Source organism: Heterocephalus glaber, unplaced genomic scaffold (genome assembly GCF_053883595.1).
Source record: "Heterocephalus glaber isolate CG9 unplaced genomic scaffold, H.glaber_assembly_v1.0 deba00001564, whole genome shotgun sequence".
Taxonomy (NCBI): domain Eukaryota; kingdom Metazoa; phylum Chordata; class Mammalia; order Rodentia; family Bathyergidae; genus Heterocephalus; species Heterocephalus glaber.
The window spans coordinates 4444591-4468742 of record NW_028258351.1 but is presented as its reverse complement, the minus strand read 5'-3'; the positions used below and the strand labels follow the sequence as shown (position 1 = coordinate 4468742).

The 24152-nt window shown below is 40.5% G+C and overlaps 1 protein-coding gene and 1 pseudogene across 24 annotated transcripts in view; both read left to right on the top strand.

Annotated features, from left to right (window-relative positions):
* Synrg (synergin gamma) overlaps positions 1-23981 on the top strand; it is an 87974-nt gene extending 63993 nt beyond the window's left edge. For 17 of the 24 annotated variants that reach the window (XM_013067678.3, XM_013067675.3, XM_013067677.3 and 14 more), the window contains 3 exons: positions 18262-18372; positions 18724-18759; positions 20113-23981. In XM_013067678.3, the coding sequence (XP_012923132.2) occupies positions 18262-18372; positions 18724-18759; positions 20113-20244 (279 nt within the window). In that variant the 3' untranslated portion in view covers positions 20245-23981. Of the gene's footprint in view, positions 1-1784; positions 1875-18261; positions 18373-18723; positions 18760-20112 lie in introns of all 24 variants that reach the window. The other 7 variants (XM_087191903.1, XM_087191902.1, XM_013067673.3 and 4 more) reach the window with 2 other exon arrangements.
* Positions 7322-8052, top strand: LOC101709515 (molybdopterin synthase catalytic subunit-like; annotated as a pseudogene).
* Positions 23982-24152: the final 171 nt, after the last annotated feature.

The following is a 24152-nucleotide window of genomic DNA, read 5'->3' as shown; positions in this document are numbered from 1 at the left end:
AGTTGCAGGTTGAGGATTGTGATACCCCCCTGCCATGTCTCTGTTACCCAGAACTGCTTTTGCCATTCTGGGTCTCTTCCTGTTCCAAACGAACCCTTGGATTGTTTTCTCGAGGCCTATGAAATATGCTTGGTCTGGTGGTCTGGTGTCCTCTGCGTCTTTGTAGTGTGGAACCAGGTGGCTGCCTGTCTGCAGCGGGCTGATTCGGCGTATTCCACGTGACTGGGGACCTCGGTAGGGCGTGGGCAAACCTGCCTGTCTCCAGCGGGCTGATTCGGTGTGTTCTGTGGGACTCAGGACCTCGGTAGGGCGTGCACAGACCTGCCTGTCTGCAGCGGACTGATCTGCCATGCATTTTTATGTGGTTTTTCAGATAGCATTTAATTTCATGAGAAACTTTGCAGTGTTTCAAATGATAATTTACTGTTTCTGTTTCCATCATGTGTAAGATGCTTATCTCTTTTGACCATTTATTCAATGGAATATGGTTACTATGTATTTCATATTTTAATAGATTTATACACATTATATAGGCTATTAAGTTTATCTCTGGTGGTATCTTTTATTTCACAAAAGTCAGGAATTTATCTTGCTCTCACATCTGGAATAAATAAGATGTGTGTTCCCCCCCCCCGCCTTTTTAAAACTATATAACCCGTTTGAACAGGATTGCAGCCCTCTGATAGGAATCAGTTCTCACTGTTCTGAACTGAAAGCCAGGTGAACACCCAGTTGTCCCAACAACATGTCTTAAACAGCACATCTTTCCACCATTGGTATTTACAATATTAAGTTCTTAAGGAGTTTAAATAATTTCCAGAATCTCTGTTTTCTTCTTTTGAATCATTTCTCAATTTATAACCTAAAATTAGGGCCAGGGATTTAGCTCAGTGGTTCCACCACCTGCCTCGAAAGCGCAAGGTCCTGAGTTCGATCTCCGGTACCAAAAAAAAAGATTAATATAACCTAAAATCGTACAAGTTGGGTAATTATTTTTAAAAAATACTGTTCTGGCCAATAAAATAAGAGATGGAATATAAACATTTGAATAGAAGAAATAAAATTATGTGTATGTGGCAATTGAAATTCTAGAAAGGTGAATTCAGTAAACTAAATGTATACAGCTTAGCAAAAAATCAGCATCTCTATGAATTAATAACAGGAAATATAACAAAAATAGAAACTATTTTTAAGTATATAAATCACTCATATTTTTATCACTTCCGACCTTCTGACCTCATAGCTGAGGATACCAGTTTCATGTTTGTCGCCCTGTCAGTATTCTGCATACCATTACTACACTGTTCACTCTACAGTGCAGATACCTGATCGTGTCATTTAAATCCCATTTAATGCCATGGGCTCTCCATGCTTTTCAGGATCAAGCTCAAACTTCTTAGCTCAGTGTAGATCTTTTCTTTTGTTGAAGAAAAGATCCTTGTCTTTTTTGGGCTGCTTTTCCTTCTGGAGTCCACAGTTGTTTTTCCCAGAAGACATTCCAAGAGCCCTTCAGTCTGAACCAACATTTGTCTCTCACTTCTCATAGCACTTATCACTCTTATTAGTAACTGTTTGTTTTTTGCCCCCTAGCTTGTCCATTCCTTAATAAAACCAGGACTGTGTCCTTTTCTGTTTATTTTCCATTCTACTTATATGCCAGGGCTGTAATTTAAAAGCCTCTCACTTTACATTTAGACTTTAATGTCTCTGTTTTAGTGACAGTGTTCAGTTCTCTTTGTGATTAACCTTTGAAAACTAGATTTTTATACAAATCCTCAAGTCAGCCACCCTTTCTTCTCTTCTGTTGCTGCTGGAAAAAACTGGCTGTGATTTCAGAGCATATCTTTCCTTGCTATGAGCTCTTCAAAGAGAAGGTATCAAAAAAGACCAAGTGCATTAATCAAGCTTTATGTATTAGTCCTTTTCAATGTGGGCCAAAGGATAATTGGAGAGAATCCTGGGCTGGGTTGCTGTCCTGTGTTTGCTTCTTAAGGTCACTATTTTCGCCTGGTGCAGTGGAGGCCAACTGCCATCTTGTACATCTTCCCAAACTTCGCATCTCCCCATGGCACCACAGCTGCTCATAAGGGCTTGACCCTGCAGGGTTTGTGTTTGGTAGAATATGCATACAGGGCTGGGGATTTAGCTCAGTGGTTTTGCCGCCTGCTGTGCAAGCACAAGGACCTGAGTTCGATCCCCGGTACCAAAAAAAAGAATATGCATACAGTATAATTAAAAAATCTTTTTTTTTTGAAACCGGGGATTGAACTCAGGACCTTGTGCTTGTGAGGCAGGCACCGGAACCACTGAGCTAAATCCCCAGCCCCAATTTAAAAATCTTAGTTACACCATTCTGTGAATTTTGTTAGTTGTGGTATTTGATGGAGTTTTGACAAATCCATACCCCCATACAACCCATGCTCTATGAAAACAGGGACCATTCCATCATTCCAGAAAGTTTGCTTACCCTACTCAAGACAGTAATATCCCTGTTGTGAGTTTGTATGCCTAGGGTTAGTTTTGTCAGACTCTCTTAAAGAAGAAAGCCTTGGACTTTGAGTTTATTATTTTGAAGAAAGCCTGTTGGGTTTGGTAGTCTATCTAACCTGGAAAGTGGTGCACCTGCTCACTTCTGGTGACTGTAACTCCTTTAGTGTGACCAAATGTTAGGTAAAGTGGGGGAGAGAAAGCGAGCACTCCAGATGCAGTGTGCATCACACTGCTAAGGGCTAAGGGAAGCAGAGCACACAGTCTTAAACTGCAAATTTTGACAACCTAATATATAAGCTGGATGTTAGGCAAAAAAAGTTTTGTGTTCCCTTTTCCCTTTAATTCTCCCTTTGTCCACGGACTGAAACTCCCTCTTGTGGTAGAAGCATTTGTTCCACTCTATACAGACCATGAAGGAACGGTTTCTGTCATAGAAAACCGTGGTGAAATTCACTGCTGTGGTGGTTAGCTGCCCAAGTGAATTGTTATCTAAGCTTTTATCTCGTGGATATGGGTTGAAGTTCAGTGGGCTTGGAACAAAGAAATAATTCAATCCTGGAAAACAAAACTAATCAATTTTTGCCATATAAAATCAAAAAGGAGAGAAAGGACTATTTTTCACCAGACCTGTAGTCAACTGGAAATACAGAAGCTCTTTGATTCCACTCTTATCTTTAATATAATACAAATTATTCAGTAATCTCTTTCAGTGTACAACAGTGAATTTCACAGTGCTTCCAATTGCTATGGCATATCAAGAAAACTATGTTTAATGACAGCAATTTTTTTCTCATCTTTCCAGTCTGCACAGTGTTTTAGGGAGAGTCTTTGCTGTGTCTCTGCATGGCTGTCCTCAGTTGACAGAAGGTGATGTGGTAGAATAATGGCCCCCTCCATGATGCTCATGGCCCTGGAACCTGTGAAAATATTTCTTATGTGGTAGTAGAGACTTTGCAGATGGGATTAAGTTAAGGGTCCATAACTGGAGAGTTGATCATAGATTGTCCAGGTGGGCCCAGTGTTGTCACGAGCATCATTGTAAGAGGAAAGCAAAAGGGTAAGAGTGAGAAGCAGTGTGATAACAGAAGCAGGAAGAGATTGGAAGCTGCTACCCTGCTGTTCTTGAAGGTGGCACCCTGAGCCTAGGGTTGCACAGGCAATCTCTAAAAGCTAGAAAAGGCAAGGAAAGAGATCATCCCCTGAACTTCCAGAGGAATGCAGCCCTGCCAACCCCTTTTTATACTTCTGACCTCCAGAACTATATAAGAGGATAAACTTAAGTTGTTTTAAGCCATTATATTTATACTCATATGTTACAGCAGCAATAGGAGGGTATACACAAAACATTGTAACCAAGCTAATACCAAAAGTCTAGAATTGCTTATAAACCTGTGTCTAGATCACTTTTTCTATCTGTCCAGTTAGACTGGGTTCTGCTGTGGTAAACATCCCCCCCCATTGCATCTTAGCAATATAAAACCACCAGACTTTCCTTCTTGCTCATGCTGTATATCCATCCAAGGTGGAGGGAGTGCCACACAGAGGTACCATGTTCTTCTTGCCCAGGGACCCAGGTTAACAGAGCCTCCACTCTGTGTAGCTGATCACTATGAAAAGGTCAAAAGAACATGACAAATAGCACATCGATCTTAAAGGCTTCCTTCCAGAGGTGACATATATGCCTTACACTCCCAGTCTGTTGACCATAGCAGGTTATAAAGCCCTGCCTAATTTCAAGGGGACAAGGAAGGCCCATCCTACCATTTGTCTGGAAAAGGAAAATGAGAATATCGGTAAAGAACACTGATTACTACCAAACTGTTCTTCCTTAATAATGGACACCATTATAGCCATTTATTACTGGCTAAAGATTCAGGATTTTATATCCCAGTCTGACTCTGGGACTTGTCAGTGAAAAGCAGGTCATGTATAACTATTTTTTTTAAATCTTTACTAAATACATTAAATATCTGCCAATTAAAGTAAATGATCAATTTATAGTGGCCTGTAGAAGACATACTTTCTTAGACAATTATAGCCACTGATCGGTATCAGACTGTTACCGTACACTACAGTATAATCCCCCTGCTTATAGAGGTGTAGTTAGGAAGGTTAATTTTGTCGTTTAAAAGATTAATGTGATCACAGGGTAATTTATGTGGAGCCTTATGGTTTTTATTGGAGATCAAAGTATGACCTTTTCATTTGCTTTCTTGTGCCTTCAGTAAACAGATATTAAAGGGCTTTTATTAACCGATTTCAAGATTCAGTTTTCTGAGACTATTTCTCAGATCGTCCTGATTCACTAACATGATAAATGTCTGTAATGTAGATCACAGAGGTGATACTGTTTTTAACCTCTTTGAAAAGCTTGTTAGAGTTTGTCAAATGTGGTAATATTTAGGCTATTTTTTCCTTTCCAGAGCACTTTTTTTTTTCTTTTCTTTTTTGCGGTACCAGGGATCGAACTCAGGACCTTGTGCTTGCAAGGCAGGCGCGGTGCCACGAGCCAAATCCCCAGCCCTTTCCAGAGCACTTTTAGTCCACCTCTGAGTGTTCCAACACCAGCAGGAAAGGAGTTAGGGCAAGTGAAATTGTTAGCATTTTGTAAATGACAGACTGGAGAATAAGCAAGTAATCGTACCAGCCATTTCTGCATGATTGCACTAAAAAAGAAAAGAGAGAAAAGTTACCTGTCTTGGCTAAGGCTATGTAAGTTTACTTCAGTCACCTGAACCAGAATCGTCATGTACATAAACTTCCTGCCCTAGATGTGATCTGTTTAAGAAAAGTTTGTACAGTGGTTCATGATTTATTATTTCAAATTAGAAAGGGAAGGAGAGCCGGGAATTTAGCTCAGTAGTTCCGCCGCTTGCCTTGCAAGCTCAAGGACCCGAGTTTGATCCCTGGTACAAACAAAAGAAAGAAAGGGAAGGAGAAACAGCATATATAATGCAATCTTTAGACATCTTACTTTCTGAGCCCAACAAAATTGGTGCTCTCCACTTTTCTCACACATCAGTGTCACTGCTCTTGTTTTTGGTTTTCAACACAGGAAACTTGTTTGACCCCTTTACTTTGTTCTTGTCAACCCTGTTTGTCTTCACCTCCATTCCCTCCTGCTTAATCCTCATGGCACATGGCATTGCCACCCACTCCCTTATGTCCTACTCCTCAGGCCAAACCCAACCTGGGTCAGCTCAGCTGCCCACTTTCCACACCCCACCTGAGCCCCTGTCCCCGTGGAGGTAGCACACCCATCAGTTTGCTGACCTGTGAGTTTCTCAAGGCTACTGCTGTGTTTTAGACAAGTGAATATCTCATTTCCTGCTGTAGAGAGAAAATAAGCCCTTTGAGAGGAACCCCTAAACTTTCAGGTCTCACCTAAGATTTCTTTTCACTGCAGTGGTGTGTTGGATCCAGTTCTCGCTGGCTGATTGTTAAATTTTCAGGACTTAAGTAAGCCAGCTCTTGAATGAAGCCATTATTAAAAGTTAAATTATATAAATTTGCAGATAAAAATTACATTAAAAACAGCCTGGCGTGGTGGTACATGCTTGTAATTCCAGCTATTTGGGAGGCTGAGGCAGGAGGATCACAAGTTCAAGGCCAGCCTGGGCAACTTAGTGAGACCTTGTCTCACAATTTTAAAAGAGGGAGAGGGGCTGGACATGTAGCATGGTGCTCCCTAGGTTCAGTCACCAGTACCACTAACCTAATACTCAAAACTTTCTATTTCTTTTATTTTATTTTACTAATATCTTGCTTTATATGTCTGTCATAGAGCAACTATCTTTGCTCAGGATAGAAGAATTTCTTTAGGGCCAGGGACATAGCTCAGTGGCACCACGCCTGCCTGGCAAGTGCAAGGTCCTGAGTTGGATCCCTAGTACTGGGGGAAAAAAAAAGGATTTCTTCTGTGCAAAATCCAGAACAGTTGTTTGTTTTGTTTTTGGTACTGGGGATCGAACTCAGGTCCTTGCGCTTGCAAGGCAGGCGGCGGAACCACCGAGCTAAATCCCTGGCTCTCAGAACAGTTTTTGACCAACAAGGACAGTTTCTGATCCTAGAACGGCTATGTTTGGCCCATACCTCTGTGGCCCTGGACAGCTCTGTGGCCCTACAAGACCATATATCCTGTGCAATTTAGCAAGTAAAAAGCAGCAATTACTGATAATAGAATCTCAGCCTACCTACATGTGTGTAAGCCTGTGGAGATAACTGTTGTTATTCAGTGGACATTGAAGTTTTCTTATATAATTTTTAAACTTGGCCTGTGTTAGTTTCTAAAATTAGTAAGTTACAGTATTAAAAATGGAAGTTTTACTACTTACTTAGAACTATATCATATATTTTATTTGCAGCCCAGAACAATTCCTTGCCTAGGCAAGCCAAAATGTTGGATACCCATGTCCTAGAATATTGTGTCCATATGGTACTCATGCTAGATGGTGCTACTGTCCATCTCTTCCCAACTCTGTGTTCAGTGACATCACATTAGAAGTTTCATGTCAGCATGGTGGGAGTATTTATATCATGGCAATTAGCAAATGCTTCAGATCAGAGCTTGATTTATTATTTTGCTGTTTGTCTGGATTTAAGAAAGTAATGGAGAGGTAGTTAGGCCTTGGGGTCTCGGACGGGATGGTACCCAGCTGCCAGGTTAAAGTACTGTATTTTGCAAAAAGTGCTGAAATAACAGGAGTTCGTTCAGAGACCATTTCTGTGCCTCAGGAAATAAAAGTGTTGCAGCTTTGGAAAGAGACAGAAACTCAACATCCTGGATTGGCTGATATCAAAAATCGGGTGATATTTGCTGTTCGTCAAGAGTATGCCGAGCTGGGAGATCAGCTCCTCCAGCTGCAACCAGGAGACGAAATTGCCATTATCCCCCCAATTGGTGGAAGATAATGCTTTTCAGCCATGCAGTAAAAATATGGATGAAGTTGAAGAGAAATCTAAAGACATAATAAAATGCACTGCCGAGAAACTTTAAGTAGATGAAGTCTCACAGTTGGTGATTTCTCCAGTGTGTGGTCCAGTATCTTTATTTGTAGGGACTATAAGAAATAACTTTGAAGGGGAAAAAGTCATTAGTTTAGAATATGAAGTATCTATACCAATGACGGAAAATGAAATCAGAAAAATTTATAGTGACATTAGGCAGAAATGGCTGGTAAAACACATAGCAGTGGGGCAGGGATTTAGCTCAGTGGTTTCTCTGCCTGCTGTGCAAGGACAAGGACCCGAGTCCGATCCTCAGTACCAAAAAAAAAACCAAACACATAGCAGTGTTCCATAGACTTGGCTTGGTTCCACTGTCAGAAGCATTATTGCTGTGACCTCAGCCCACAGGGCTGCGTCTCTAGCAGCTGTGAGTTGTGCCATTGACACTTTAAAAGCCAAAGTGGCCATATGGAAAAAGGAAATATATGAAGAATCATCATCATCATGGAAAAGAAACAAAGAATGTTTTTGGGCAACCAGTGATTAATCACATATTTTAGAGCATTAAATCTTAAATTTGGCCAATTTTCACTATTGATAATCTTTTGATTTTTCTTCTACAGAAAAGATAGTTTCCTGAAGCACAATCTCTTAGGTTTTACCAATGGATCAAGTAGAAGAAAAACAAGGAAAAATAAATGGTTTTGGGGATCTAAGAACTAGAGATGGGGAAGAAATGAGATCATTAAACTGTGAGGAAAGATGTCTGTGGTAGACACACCCTTCCATGATTAATTTCTAATTATGACTCAACTCATATTAAAGTGAGGCCCCTTCTCACCAACTTTAACTGTTTCAGAGAGACCTCTTTGTCCACTAGCCCCAGTGCACTGATAGTGTTATCATCAGGGACGCATTGTAGAAATGTTGGGAGAACTGGAAAGTCACTGTCAGACATTTTCGCTTTTGTGTGATATACATTTTCAGAACTTACATATTAAAAAACCTAACTCCGTGATTTAGTGATAAACCTAAAATATGGAGACTTCTAATATTTTAGTCTATGATTGTACCATCATACTTGTTGTATTTTATGAGTTATTATCAGTTGACAAGTCAGCATAAAATTGTTAAGAAACTAACAACAACATGCTTTGTGCTAAAATGTTACTTAATGGTTTTTTTGTTTTTTGCTTTTTTTGGTACCGGAGATTGAACTCAGCTCCTTGAGCTTGAGAGGCAGGCAGCGGAACCCCTGAGCTAAATCCCTGGCCCTAAAATTGTTATTAAATGTTTAAAATTTAACATGACTGGGGCCGGGGATTTAGCTCAGCGGTTTCGCTGCCGGCTGTGCAAGAGCGAGAACCCGAGTTCGATCCCCGGTACCAAAAAAAAAAAAAATTTAACATGACTGTTAAAGGAAATTATATTAGAGAAATTAATATTAGAGAAATTACATGATTTCTAAAGTATTTGAGGGTATTTTTCTGGATACTAGTGCAACCTTATCATTAGTGAAGTTATTAAAAAATAAATTTTCTGTAAGATTTTTATACTAAATGATACAGTTTTTGGTTGATCAGCCTATTATACTCCCTTGATAGATTTGAGTATATAAGTCTCATACTTTTTTTTTAAAAACTTGTCAGCCTCTTGAGGTGTATTTAAATAAAAATTATGTATATATATTTTAAAGTAATGGAGAAAATATTAATAGTGCAGATTAAACTTAAAAGTGTGCTGTATCTGTAGCCATTGTATTGTGACTATCTTGAAAGTTAAGGAGATATTTCCCATTACGCAGCAAAGAAGTTAAATCTTTGACAGACAAATGAATGTCTTCATTTTGCTCTTATTTTAACATGAAAACATCAACCAACATTTATGCCAGAACTGCACTAGTTTGTAAAAACAACCAAAGGTTGACTATGAATCCAAGAGTTGGTCAAAATTAAAAAATAAATAAATAAAACTTTTTTTTAAGCACATTACAGGTGAACCCAGGGCCTTCTCACTGAGCTACATCCCCAGCCCTTTTTTTTTTTTTTTTTTTTTTGGTACCAGAGATCGAACTTGGGACCTTGTGCTTGTGAGGCAGGTACTGGAACCACTGAGCTAAATCCCTGGCCCCCCAGGCCTTTTTTATTTTTTTTATTTTTTTATTTTTTGTATTAAATTCTTTTATTGGTACATTGTAGGTATACAACACAATTACATTTCTCATTGGGAATTGTACCTTTATATAGTGCATCTTGGTTCTTATTTTTTCCCCATTCCTAGCCCTCCCTTCACGCCCTCCACCCTTCCCTATTTACAAAGACTTTATTTCCATTTTTTCCATTTCTCATCATTTTTTCCTTTCCCTTCTTTCCTTTCTCCTGTGCCTCCCACTACCCCTACCCCTTTGGACCTTTTCTTCCTATTTTACTTTTTTGATTATTCATTCTAATCATTGGTACATTTTAGGTATACAATATAATGACATTCATCATTGGAAATTTGCACCTTTACATAGTCTCTCTTGGTTCTTATTTTTCACCCTTGCCCAGCCCTCCCTTCAACCCCTCCAGTCCTCCCTAGTTACAAAGATTTTGTTCCTATTTTTCCATTTTCTCATATTAATCCCATTCCCTTCTGTCCTTTCCCCTAGCCCTCCCACTTCCTTCCCCTTTGCCCCTTTTCTTCCTATTTCAAATTACCTATTATACTTTTAGTCCTTATTTACACTTTCAGTTTCTCACACCAGAGAAACTATTCGGTATTTACACATGTGTGTCCTATTTATTTCACTTAAGAGTATTGCCTCAATGTGCATCCACTTAGCTATAAATGTCTCTAATGTCTCATTTTTTATGGCTGAGTAGTACTCCATTTTATAAAAAAAACCCACATTTTCTTTATCCAGTCTCCAGTTGATGGGCATTTGGGCTGTTTCCAAGTTTTAGCTATTACAAACTGTGCTGTTATGAACATGGGTGCACATATATCACTGTGGTATGATTCTTTTAATTCTTTGGGGAAGATCCCCAGCAGTGGAATAGCGGGGTCAAATGGGACTTCCAGTCCTAGTTCTTTGAGGTATCTCCATACTGATTTCCACAGTGGTTGCACCAGTTGACACTCCCACCAGCAGTGGAGCAGGGTTCCTCTTTCCCCACAGCCCCGCCAGCATTTGTTATTGGTTGATTTCATGATAGCAGCCATTCTTTCTGGAGTGAAGTGGAATCTCAGCGTTGTTTTCATTTGCATCTCTCAAATGACCAGTGATGTTGAACATTTTTTCATGTATTTATTTGCTATTTCTACTTCTTTGTCTGAGAAATGTCTGTTCATTTCAGATGCCCATTTTTGGACTGGGTCTTTAAATTTGGGAGGTCTGATCTTTTTAAGTTCTTTATAGATTCGAAATAGTAGACCTTTGTCTGAGAAGCAGGTGAAGATTTTTTCCCACATTGTGGGTTGTCTCTTCACACTGCTGGTGGTTTCTCTTGCTGTGCAGAAGCCTTTTAATAAGAAGAGATCCCACTTGTTGATTGTTTGTGCTAGTTCACGGGCAACTGATGTTTTGTTCATAAAATCTTTTCCTACACCGATGTCTTCAAGGGTTCTATCTAACCTCTGTTCCAACTGGTTCAGAGTTTCTATTTTAATGTTTAGATCTTTAATCCATTTCGATTTTAGTTTAGTGCATGGTGAGAGATACAGGTCTAGTTTTAATCTTTGGCAAGTTGAAGCCCAATTTTTCCAGCACCATTTATTAAAGAGGCTATCTTTCCTCCAGTGAGGGTGTTTGGCTCCTTTATCGAAGATGAGATGGCTGAGTGTGTCTGGCATTGTTGCTGGATCTTCTAATCTGTTCCACTGGTCCTCAGGTCTGTTTCTTTGCCAGTACCATGCTGTTTTTATCACAGTAGCTTTCTGGTGGAGTTGCAGGTTGGGGATTTTGATACCCCCTGCCATGTCTCTGTTACCTAGAATTGCTTTTGCTATTCTGGGTCTCTTCTTGTTCCAAATGAATTTTTGGATTGTTTTCTCAAGGTCCATGAAGTATGCTGCTGGGATCTCAATTGGAATTGCATTAAATCTATATAGCAGTTTTGGAAGTATGGCCATTTTCACTATATTCATCCTTCCTACCCAGGAGCAGGGGATGTCTGTCCATTTTCTGATATCTTCTTCAATCTCTCTTTTCAGAGTGCTATAGTTTTCAGCGAAGAGGTCTTTAATTTCTTTCATTAGGTTGATTCCTAGGTATTTCAGTTTTTTGGATGCTATTGTGAAAGGAATTATTTGCCCTATTTCTCTCTCAGTGAGTCTGTCATTCGTGTAGAGGAAAGCTATTGATTTTTGTGTGTTGACCTTGTAACCAGCTACTTGACTGAATTTGGTTATTAAGTCTAGAAGACTTTTGGTGGAGTTCTTGGGGTCTTCTATATAGAGTATCATATCATCTGCAAATAATGACAATTTGACTTCTTCATTTCCTATCTTTATTCCTTTTATTTCTTTCTCTTGTCTAATTGCCATGGCTAATGTTTCCAGAACTATATTGAACAAGAGTGGTGATAGTGGACATCCTTGTCTTGTTCCTGATTTTAGTGTGAAGGATTTCAGTTTTTGACCATTTAGTATGATATTGGCTGTTGGTTTTTCATAGATGGCTTCTATCAGTTTGAGGTAGAGACCATCTATTCCAATTTTTTGTAGGGTTTTTATCATAAATCCATGTTGGATTTTGTCAAATGCTTTTTCTGCATCTATGGAGATACTCATATGGTTTTTGTCCTTGGCTCTATTGATATAGTGTATTACATTGATTGATTTTCATATATTGAACCATCCCTGCATCCCTGAGATGAATCCCACTTGATCAGGGTGTATGATCTTCTTGATGATCTTCTGCATTCTGTTCGCCATTATCTTACTAAGGATTTTTGCATCTATGTTCATTAGTGAGATTGCCCTATAGTTCTCTTTTTCGGTTGGGTCTTTCTCTGCTTTGGGGATCAAGGTGATGCTTGCTTCCAGGAATAAATTTGGGAGTATTGCTTCCCTTTCCATTTCATTGAAGAGTTTAAACAGTAGTGGCAGCAGTTCCTCTCTAAATATCTTGTAGAATTCAGCAGTGAAGCCATCAGGGCCCGGGCTTTTCTTAGTTGATAAATTTTTAATTTTTAATTCAATTTCATTGGTTGATATTGGGTTGTACAGAATTTTTAGGTCTTCTTCGTTCAACTTTGGTAATTCATATGTATCTAGAAATCTGTCCATTTCTTCTGTGTTGTCCATCTTATTGGGGTATAGGTTCTGGAAGTAGGTATTGATGATCCTCTGGATTTCTGCTGGGTCTGTTGTAATTTCACCCTTTTCATTCCTAATTGCATGGATTTGGGCCGTTTCTTTCCTTTTTCTGACAAGGTTGGCTAAGGTTTTGTCAATTTTGTTGATTCTTTCAAAGAACCAACTCTTGCCTTCACTGATTTTTTTGTATCGTTCTCTTAGTCTCCAGTGCATTGATTTCTCTTCTGATCTTTATAATTTCCTCCCTTGTATGAGCTTTGGGGTTGTCCTGCTCTTCTTTTTCTAGAAGCTTGAGATTCAGCATCAGGTTGTTTAATTGGGCTCATTCTGTTTTCCTAATACGCATATTCACTGCTATGAATTTCCCTCATAAGACTGCTTTCATTGTGTTCCATAGATTCTGATATGTTGTATTGTCATTGTCATTCCTTCATTTAATTGAAGGAACTGTCTGATTTCTTCTTTAACTTTCTCTGTGACCCATTGGTTATTCAGAAGTGTGTTGTTCAATTTCATCGCACTATGTCTGATAATATACAAGGGATAACTTCAATTCCTTTGCACTTACTTAAACATGTTCTGTGTGTGAGTATGTGGTCTGTTTTGGAGAATGACCCATGTGCAGCTGAGAAGAATGTGTATTCTGATTTTGTGGGGTGGAAGACTCCGTAAACATGTGTTAAGTTCATTTGTTCAAGAGTTCGATTGAGTTCTAGTATTTCATTACTTATTTTTAGTCTAGTTGATCTGTCTATTTGTGACAGTGGGGTGTTGAGGTCCCCCACTACAATTGTATTAGTGCATAGATGACTTTTTTCATGTCCGTTAGTATTTGTTTTATATAGTTGGGCGCACTAGTGTTTGGTGCATAGATATTTATGATTATCATCTCTTCCTCTGTCATCCCTTTACAAGGCTGTAGTGTCCTTCTTCGTCTCTCTTAATCAGTGTTGGTTTGAAATCTACTTGATCTGCAAAGAGGATAGCTATTCCTGCTTTTTTGGAGGTTCCTGTTGCATGGAGTATTGCTTTCCACCCTTTAACTTTCAGTCTATGAGTTTCCTTTTGAATTAAGTGTGTTTCTTGTATGCAGCATATTGTTGGATTTTGCTTCTTGACCCATTCTGCCAGTCTAATTCTTTTGATTGTTGAATTGAGACCACTAACATTGATGCTTATAACTGAAACGTATTGACTTGTCATTGCCATGACTTTTTCTTTTTGTTGGGTTCTCCCCTTTTACATATAATTTCTTGTCATGCCAGATGGGTTCATTCTGCTTTGCTTCCTGGGGTTGTGATCCTCAATGTCTGTTCCTAGGATATTGTGTAAAATTCTTTGGAGTTCTGGTTTGGTATTCACAAAGTTCCTAAGGTGCTCTTTGTCATAAAAGTATCTTATTTCTCCATCCATTTTGAAAGATAGTTTTGCAGGGTACATCAATCTGGGTTGGAGGCTGTTTTCTTTTAGGGCTTGGAATATGTCACTCCAAGCTCTTCTTGCCTTGATGGTTTGTGTTGCGAAGTCTGCTGTGATTCTGATGGGCTTTCCTTTGTATGTGATTTGTTTCTTTTCTCTGACTGCTTGGAGAACTTTGTTCTTCTGTTGTGTTTCTGGAATCTTAACAATTATATGCCTATGTGTAGATTTTTTTTGATCAAGGCTATTTGGAGTCCTATATGCCTCACTTATCTGTATGTCAAGCTCTTTTCCCCTGCTTGGAAAGTTTTCTGCCATTATTTCTGTGAAGAGGTTTTTTATGTCATCTGCACCCTCTCTTGTTTCTTCATTGAGCCCAATCAGTCTTATGGTATTCTTCTTTGCATCATCTAGCAGCTGCTGGATTGTTTTCTCATGTTCCCTTATAATTTTGAAGCAATTTTTCTTTTCCTGGTCACTAATTGCAATCTTATCTTCTATATCTGAAATTCTGTCCTCACATTGGCTCATTCTGCTGTGTAGACTTTCAATGGAGTTTTTCATATCCTGGAAATCTATTTGCATCTCTTTTATGGATTCCGTTTGTTTCTTGTGTTGGGATTCCATCATGTTCCTGAGCTCCGCTCTAGATTTATTAATCATGTCTTGCACTAGGGGCACAATTTCTCCTGTTATCTGATAAATTATTTCTGATTTCATTTTTTCCAGATCCCCTTTTGTTGCCAGTTCAGTGAGTCCAGGTGGTTGAGTATCAGAGCGTTCCATCTCATTTCCCTTTGGGGTTGCTGTGGGTGATCTGGTAGTCTGGTTTTGTGACTTATTTACGTGTTTTCTCATTTCGACTGGGGCGGGGGGCTGTTAGCGCCTGCACGGATTACCTCCTCTGAGCTGGGAGAGGTGGGACAGGGGCTGGGAGCAGCGGTAGGGATGGTGGCCCAAAAGCCCTTTCCTGTGGGCTGGGAGCAGCGGGAGGGATGGTGACCGGGAACCTCTTCCTCTGGACCAGGAGCAGTGGGATGGTGGCTCAGAAGGCCCTTCCTCTGGGCCAGGAGCGGCGGGACAGAAGGTGGCCCAAAAGCCCTTTCCTCTGGGCTGGGAGCAGCGGGAGGGATGGTGACCGGGAAGCCCCTTCCTCTGGACCAGGAGCAGTAGGATGGCGGCTCAGAAGCCCCTACCTCTAGGGCAGGAGCAGCGGGACTCAGTCCGTGGTGTGGTGGTCTGGTGTCCTCTGCGTCTTTGTAATGTGGAACCAGGTGGCTGCCTGTCTGCAGCGGGGTGATTCGGTGTCTTCCGCACGACTCGGGACCTCGGTAGGACGCGCGCAGATCTGCCTGTCTGCAGCGGGGTGATTCGGCATCTTCCGCGCGACTCAGGCACACATCTTTTCTATCAGCAAAGTTTATAATAAACTTACGTATGGCTGGCACAGTGGCCCATGCCTGTAATTTCCAGTACCCAGGAGGCTGAGGGAGGGTAATTATAAGTTTGAGGCCAATCTGGGAAACTTAGCAACCCTATCTCAAAATAAAAATAAATAATAAGGGTCTGGGGATTTAGCTCAGTGGTAGAGGACTGGCCTAGCATGCGCAAGAACCTGAGTTCCATCCCCAGTGCTACAAAAAAGTAAATAAATGTGTTTGTGTGTGTGTGTGTGTGCGTGTGTGCGTGTGTGTTGCATCCTTTTTTCTCTTCAGAAAATCAATTCTCTGTGATGGAGGAGAGGACAGTTTTGCTTCTAAAGAAGCCAGGGATGCTACTAAATATCCTACAATCCATAACATGGTCCCCATAACAGAATTATCCAGTCTGAAATGTCAGTGGTTGAGAAAACATATCTTTAGGTATTTTAAACTTTCTCACATTAAGAATGCAGCCCTTCTGAATCTTTTTTTTTTTTTGGTAGCAGGGATCGAACTTGGGACCTTGCACTCACGAGGCAGGTGCCAGAACCACTGAGCTAAATCCCCGGCCCTTTTTTTTTTTTAAGGCAAGGTCTCATTATGTCATTCAGGCTGGCCTTGAACCCACAAGTGTAATCCAGGCTGGCCTTGAACCCACAACGTAATCCAGGCTGGCCTTGAACTCACAGCAGTTATCCTGCCTCAGCCTTCCAAGTGCTGGGATTGATGCCATCTTGTACTTAAAAAGAGAGCGAGAAAGAAAAAGAAAAATGTACAGATCTTAAGTGACTATTTGGCTCATTTCTTTTATGTTTTGTTTCATTTTTGCAGTACAGGAGATTGAACCCAGGGCCTTTGCACTGTTGGCTCAATTTTGTTTTTTGTTTTTTTTGGTACCAGGGATCAAACTTGGGACCTTGCGCTTGTGAGGCAGGCGTGGCTCAGTTTTGACAAATACATATACACCCATGTAACATGGCTGCTACATGGGATTTTTTTATCACTTCCTGAAGTCCATTCTTGCCCTTCCCCAGCCAACCCCTGGTCTAATTCCAAAGCAACCACTGATCTGATTTCCATCACCTTAGATATGCTTGTTCTAGCCCTTGTCGTAAATGAAATCATGTTGAATATATGTGTTCTGTGTGTGGTTTCTTTTATTTAGCATAGTGTTTTTAAAAGTTCATCCATGTTGTTGTATGGGTTTGATCCTTTTATTGCTGATTAATAGTCTATTGTACTAATACACCATGGCTTGTTTATCCATTTTCTTATTAATAGACATTTGTGCTAGTTCCAGTTTTGGCTGCTGTGGATTAAGTTGGCATGAATACTTTTTTATTTTTAAACAAAACTTTTTGGTATATGTTTTCATTTCTCTTGGATAAGTATCTGTGGGTAAATTGGAAGCTCGTATTTAACCTTTAAGAAATAGATAGCCTTCCAAAATTGAGGTCTACCCTTGTCTCATTATACAAGATTGTCCTTGTTGCATAGGTTTTTGTAAGGAATAAATGAAATAATGCCTGTGAAGAGCTCAGCATACCGGTCGGTGCAAGTAAGGCTTGATTCTCAGTGTATTTTATCCAGCTGGTGACTTTCAAATCTCAGGATTTGTACTAGGCCTGAATATCCAACTATCTACACACAGAACATCTGACCTTAGCTGTCCCACCACAGCTCCAACTCTGCTTGTACCAAACTGTACTCCTCTTCTCCCCATCCTCGGGCCCTAGGCCTGGTCCTCCCTACACGGACCTTACTAAGGTGAATCTTCTCGGCTGCCCAAGCCTCTTCCTCCTCTCGCATCCAACGGATCGCCTGGTCCTGTTGATTCTGCCACTTTAATAGCTCTTTCATGAGTTCCTCCCTCTCTGTTCCCTCCTGTTGCCACCACAGTTCTGACCTTCAGTGTGTCTCCAGGATTGCTGCAGCAGCCTTCTAACTGAGGCCATCCTTTGAGGATGACCACCTTCAGTCATTGCCTACACTTGAACGTGAGGGGTCCATCCATAATACAAACCTGATCTTGCCACAATCCAGTTGGATTCTTAGTGACTTCCCAGGATAGACTCGGCTCCTAATATTCCTCTCAAGGTCCTGCGTGTTCTCAGCCTCATCTTCCCCTCCTCCCTGCTTTCATAAACTTGGTTTCCACCCTCTACGTTTCTTCCCATTACCTGGACTTTTCTTAGAGGCCTTTGCTTTGTGCTGCTTGCTGTACATTTAATGTCCCCTCCCCTACCTCACCCAGCCCCTGCCCCTTCACCTAGCATTTTCCATCAGCACCCAACCAAGATGATTCCCAATTCCAGAAAGCATTCTCTGCCAACTGTCTCCTTCCCCATCAAGTTGGGCTAATTGCCCCTCCTGCAAGACCCGGCACTCAGTGCCCAAGTACTCGTAGCACTCATGGCATTGAATTTCCTGATACCCACTGACAACCCCCTACACCCTAGACCTGAGTTCTCAGAAGACGGGGTATGTTTTATCATGCTGGAATCCCTGGCACCTCCAGCACAGCAGGCACTCAACCGATGTTTGGAAAATTAAACTGTTGCATTTGTGGCAAGAAAGAGTTTGCTTAATTTGCTACTGAACCTACTAGGGATGAATGATCAGGGAGGGAAGCACACAGCATTTGAAATTGCTGGGTTCTTACCCATTTGCATTATCCTCACAGCCAGATGAAAATTCGCTGGATTTTTCCTCCTGTATGCTTCGGCCTGGGATTAAAAATGCTCAGGAACTTGCTTGTGGGGTGTGCCTCTTAAATGTGGACTCCAGGAGCCGGGTAAGTGACACACCTTCCCCTGCTCTGGCATAGTGCTTCCCAGCATGCACTGGGGGGGCAGCCTCCTGTAGTTCCTTCACTGACCAAAGGTGGAGATTTTAAGAAGTCCTGAAAGAGGACATAAAAGCAGACTGTCTTTCCAAAGGGCAGTGGGGGGTGCTGTTGAAGGAATGAACTTTGTTCCTTCCTTTTTAATAAGCACAGGATTGTGCCTGCAGCATCCTGTGTGCAGTGGGGCCTTAAAGAGAAAAGGTTAAACCCATGAGGATTTATTTAGAGGCAAGAGGCCCTGTTCTGGGAATTTTTTTGACCTTGAATTTTTTTGACCTTATGGTTTCAACATTATTTCAGAAAGAAGAGAAGCCTGCAGAAGAACATCCTAAAAAAGTATGAACCAGTTACACATTATCTTAGCATCTCCATCTTAATTTTGAGTGTGGAAGGCAAATGGATGATTATGTTGCCCTCCTGGACCGTTGCAATCATGAATCCTTTACTGAGTCATTTTTGTTCCCATGATGTTTGATTTAGTCAACTAACACATCTGTGTGGATCCACTGCTGTCTTGTTTGCATGGCTGTATCTCACATTTGGCTTCTGGTGTTATTCGGCTTCTGCAGTGAACAGGGTAACACAATCAGCAACTTTTGGAAGACTGGAAGTTGTAGTGATACACTGAATAAAATCAGAGAGCTTCAGGATTTAGCCCTTAACTGACAAAAACAAATCATTTAAACTGGGCATGGCAGCACAGGCCTATAACCCCAGTACTCTGGGAGGCCTTGGCGGGAGGATCACAAGTTTGAATCCAACCTTAGAGAGACTCTGTCTCAAGATTAAAAAAACAGTCAAACAAACTAATCCCAGAAAGTGGTTCACGTGATGTGAAAATCATTCTTATGTGCTTAATGCCATTTATTTTTTATGAGCCACAAGTCTGTTGGGACTTTTTAATGACAGTAGTCTTCTCTTATCTGCAGGGAATACATTCCAAGACCCCAGTTGATGTCTGAAACCTTAGATAGTGCTGAACCCTATATATGCTATTTTTTTCCTATACATACATATCTATGATAAAGCTTAATTTATAAATTAGGTGCAGTACAAGTGTAACAGAAATAGTAAAATAATTATAACAATTTACTGTAATAAAATTGATGTGAATGTAGTCTTTTATGAAAGAGTAAAAACAAATTGTTGATATTTTTAGACTGGTCTCTTGTGGGTAACTGAAACTGCAGATTAGGGGCTGCTGTGTGTCGATTCACTCATCAGCTTCCAATAGCATTAGACACTACACGCTGTTATCAAGTGGTTCCTAACTCTGATAATTTTACTGTCATGATAGGACTGTAATTTAACAAGTTTAAGGTGACAGGCAGCAGTCTTTAGGAGGGGACATGCTTCAGCACACGAGGGATAACAATTCTCTACAACCCTTGACTATTTTTTTTCCCCCATATCATGGTTCCTCTTCCCTCCCCATAACCTCTGCCTGCCTTTTCTTTGAAAGATTTGGCCTTTTGCTAAAACTAGGTTGAATGGTAATGATTTTTATACCTTTAATTAGCAGTAAAGAAACTCCTTCACTTGAATTCCGACCACTGCTTGCTCGCTTTTATGTGTGTGCCATTCGGGCCTCAGCCCTGACACCTGGAGAGATGTACGTGTTGGTTGCTGATCAGCTCTTAGATGCAGACAAAGTCTGACTTGCCCCACATTTCCATCTATTTCTGGCAGGCATTCAACTCAGAAACAGACAGTTTCAAGCTGGCATATGGAGGGCACCAATACCACGCCAGCTGTGCCAACTTCTGGATCAACTGTGTCGAACCGAAGCCTCCTGGCCTCATCCTGCCTGATTTGCTCTGAAAATCTCCTCCATGAAGCACCAACTGTTTTGGGGGTTTTTTGTTTGTTTTCTGTCACTCACCCTGGGGTGACAGGGACCACTAAACAGAATTGAGTATGGTGAAGTTCATCTCCATGAATCTGTATGAAGAATTCCCCAAGAGGTAGGGCAGAAAAATGCAGTGGAGCTTCCCAGTCACTCCTACAGGCAACATTTGAGCTCGCATTCCCACTGCTTGCCTTTGGGATTTGAGGTAAAATTGCCCTTCCTGAACAGCATATGGCATCAAAAGTTTGCTCACTTATTTCTAATTCTCTTAAGGTGTTTTTAAATATGGGCCACAGTTTTCTTTATGAAAGAATTTGCTGCTACAGTATTCAAGCTGTGAAGAATTGACATTTTTTAAAAAGTAAGTTATTATTGTAGGACTGGAATTGGAAGGACTGTTTCAAGCCAGTGCTTGCTTCTATCTAGGACAGTAATGGTCCTGTGAAGTAGACTGCATTTCTCTGCATTAGTTTGTAAATATCTGACATGAATAAAAAGGGAATTTGTGATTAACTTGATGCTCTATCTTCTTAGAAAAATAAAACCTGCTCATCTCCATTAGACAATGGCTGCAGCGAGGACAATTACCATTTTTGCTGTCACAGCTGAACCTCTTCTCTACTCCTTTTCCTTTATTTCTGAACTGTCAACTCTCAAGACTTTTTCCCAAAACATACCTGGGCCCTTTGCTGTGGAGAACATCCATTTGACAGAGGCCTAAAACTGTGTATTGGGATGAATAGCTTTCTTCAGAGCTCTCGCTGAAAACTTGTTTTGCGTCACACAAAGGCTAGTATGAAGCATGGCATTTTTGCAGATAAGATCTGGAAAGGAAGTTGGGCATGGTGGCACATGCCTGTAATCCCAGCACTCAGGAGGCTGAGGCAGGAGGATCACTGTGAGCTCAAGGCCAGCCTGAACTACACAGCAAGACTTTGTCTCAAAAAAAAAAAATCTGGAAAGGCCATGGAATGCGGTCTCTCTGTAGCAACCTCTCATTTCCAAAGGTGACTGCATAAGAGCCAGCGCTGCCTAACCTTGCAGTATGCCTGAGAGACCAGAAAATGAACTTAGGGTGAGAAGGTGGGCTCTAGCCCAGTAAGAATAGTGGACATACGTATATTTATGGTAGAGATACATGCCACGGAAGCATGGAAGGAAATTGTTCAGCAATAGTATTAAATTTTAAAAGGAAAAGGCTCATGGTTTCTGGTGTAGGAATTTTTCTTTGACATTTAGGCTGAATGTGGAAAATTAGGAGAACAAAAGCCACGTGGTTAAGGGCTATTATTTCTGAGGAAGAACATACCAATCTAGGGCAAATGTTTCTCTTAACTGTTAGTTATATGCTTTATGAAGAGATTTTGAATCTCGAATGACTCACTTTGTATGACAGGTTCTGACGTAGACATAAGCTTTTCTTGAAAATTGAAAAGGTTGATTTCTGTCTTAAGTGCTGCTTTTACATAATTATTTTCTCCTCTGAACAAAATTTGAGGGAATTCTGTTGTTCTTATACCTTTCACATTTTCTCTAAGAAAGTTTAGAACATTTTAAACAGCTATTGATATGCTTCTGATTTACCTTGCTATATACCAGAACACAGAGAAGCACTGATGAAATAAATGCTCTTATCTGCACCACATGACACCATCTCCAGCTCTTTTTTTTTTTTTTTGGTGCCCAGGATCAACTCCGGTCTTTGCGCTTGCGCAGCAGGCAGCAAAACCACTGAGCTAAATCCCTGGCCCATCCAGCTCTTAATGAGTGGGACAGCTGACTCAGTTGCCTCCTGGAGCCATCTCTCTTCCCAGCAGTGGTGGTGTTCATAACAACACACGGGGCCAATTTTCAGCGGGCTATTCCTGAGGGTTCTGCTCCGCTTCATCCTGGACAGCCCTAGTGCTTCAGCATAACAAGCATCTAAGAGAACCAGGATGAGCAAGAACGCTTCCCAGTTCGATAAACTTTGTATTGCTGAAACAGTTTTCAGAAATACTATATGGGTTGTTATTGTCACAGTGGCCCGTCGGTGATGGCGAACTTTTAGAGCTTTCAGTGATAACAGCTCACTGCAGCATGTGTCATAGGTTTGCCACCACTGGCCTGTATCAGTAACATTTTTTTTTTTTTTGGTACCAGGGATCGAACTTGGGTCCTTGCGCTTGTGCAGCAGGCGGCGGAACCACTGAGCTAAGTCCCCAGCCCCAACATTTTTTAAGTACTTGTTTACTAGACTGGCATCCATTCCTAGATTTATTCTAGAATGACTGAGATAAATTCCCGAGTATAATCACAGTTATCTTTACCAAGTATGATAGGTTTAGTCACTCTTTGGAAGGCACCAGAGGAAAATTTAACCTTTGCTATGAAAAATACTCATTACTTCTAATATCTGCTTAATAGTTGAAATGTTTAGATACCACCAATAACGATTTGGGGAATGTGGAATGCCATTGGGCTGATTTTCTTTCTATGCATTTATTGAAATGACTCAACATTGCATTCAGCTTCACCTCAGCTCTTCTCTTGTCAGCAAAGAGCCCAGTGTCCTTGGAAACAGTAACCAAGGTTACTTATTTCCATGCTGTCTGTGTATTGTGTTGGGCAGCTTCACCCCACTGCTTGAATGGTGATTAATAAGCACTTTTCTTTTTTGGTATTGTTTTGCCTTTTAAATCGCTGTGGCTTAGTGTGTAATTTAATTTTTGTCTGGACATGCGTGAGATAAAAAAGGTACAAGGTAAACAAGGATATTACCCATGCTTTTTCTTTGGCCATTAGTTAGCATTTCACATAGGCTGTGTATTTTAAATTGTTAAGAGTATTTTGTGAATATATATATAAAAGATGTTTGTGATTTTTTGTTTAAGATCTCTTAAAGAGATCATCTTTCCTATTTAATTAGTGTGATTCTTGCCAGGTAAGGTGAGGCAGGAGGATCACTGGGAATTTAAGGCCATCCTGGGCTACCCTGTAAGTTCAAGGCTAGCCTGAACTACATACCAAAACCCTGTCTCAGAAAACAACAAAAAAAGTGTTTTTAAGTTTTGAGAAAGTTGTAGGAGCTCTGTTATAGAAATTTGAAATATATGCTCTGTACTGGGGCTTGCTATGAAAATTCCCTTTAACACCTTCTAGGTCAGACTCCTTCCTTTGCGAGCATCTAAGAGACTGTTTCAAAGACATTTGCCATTCAAAAGACAGCATTACAGCCTGCTGTGGACCATCCCAGCAAATGTCAGAATGCAAGGCAAGTTGTGTTTAGCCTGTGTTTTTATGTTTAGGTTACATTAATATTTCTTGAGGAAAGTGTGTACCAAGTAATATCAAAAAGACTTCTTGCAAGGTAAAGCCAAGAAAATAAAACTCAGTAAGTGAAACAGCTCAGTTGAAAAGTGCTACTTTACAAATATTTTTCAACCATAAGTATCATTATAACAAAAATTTTACTTAAGTCCATCCTTTATATGCTGATGTGAACATAGTATAAGCGGGTTTAAAGCATTCACATATGATACCTCATCTTGTAGCTGTGGCTATATTAGTGGGTACTGTGGTCCATAGTGAAATGTGTTGTCTTGTGTGTGATGTGAAATTTGGTTCTGTATTTTATGAAGTACTGTGGCTTTTTTCCTTCGTTTACATTTTAATAAACAATTGCCCTAATTGACATGTTCACACATTATAAAACTTGACCTTTAAAATATTCTCAGGGCTTGTTCTTAAGTAACCACTTGTTAAACTTCTGAAACAAATTATGCTACTAGGGCTGGGGATTTAGCTCAGTGGTGCCACTGCCTGCCTCACAAGTGCAAGGTCCTGAGTTCAATCTCTGGTAGCAAAAAAGAAAAAGAAATTATGCTACTAATCTTTTGGT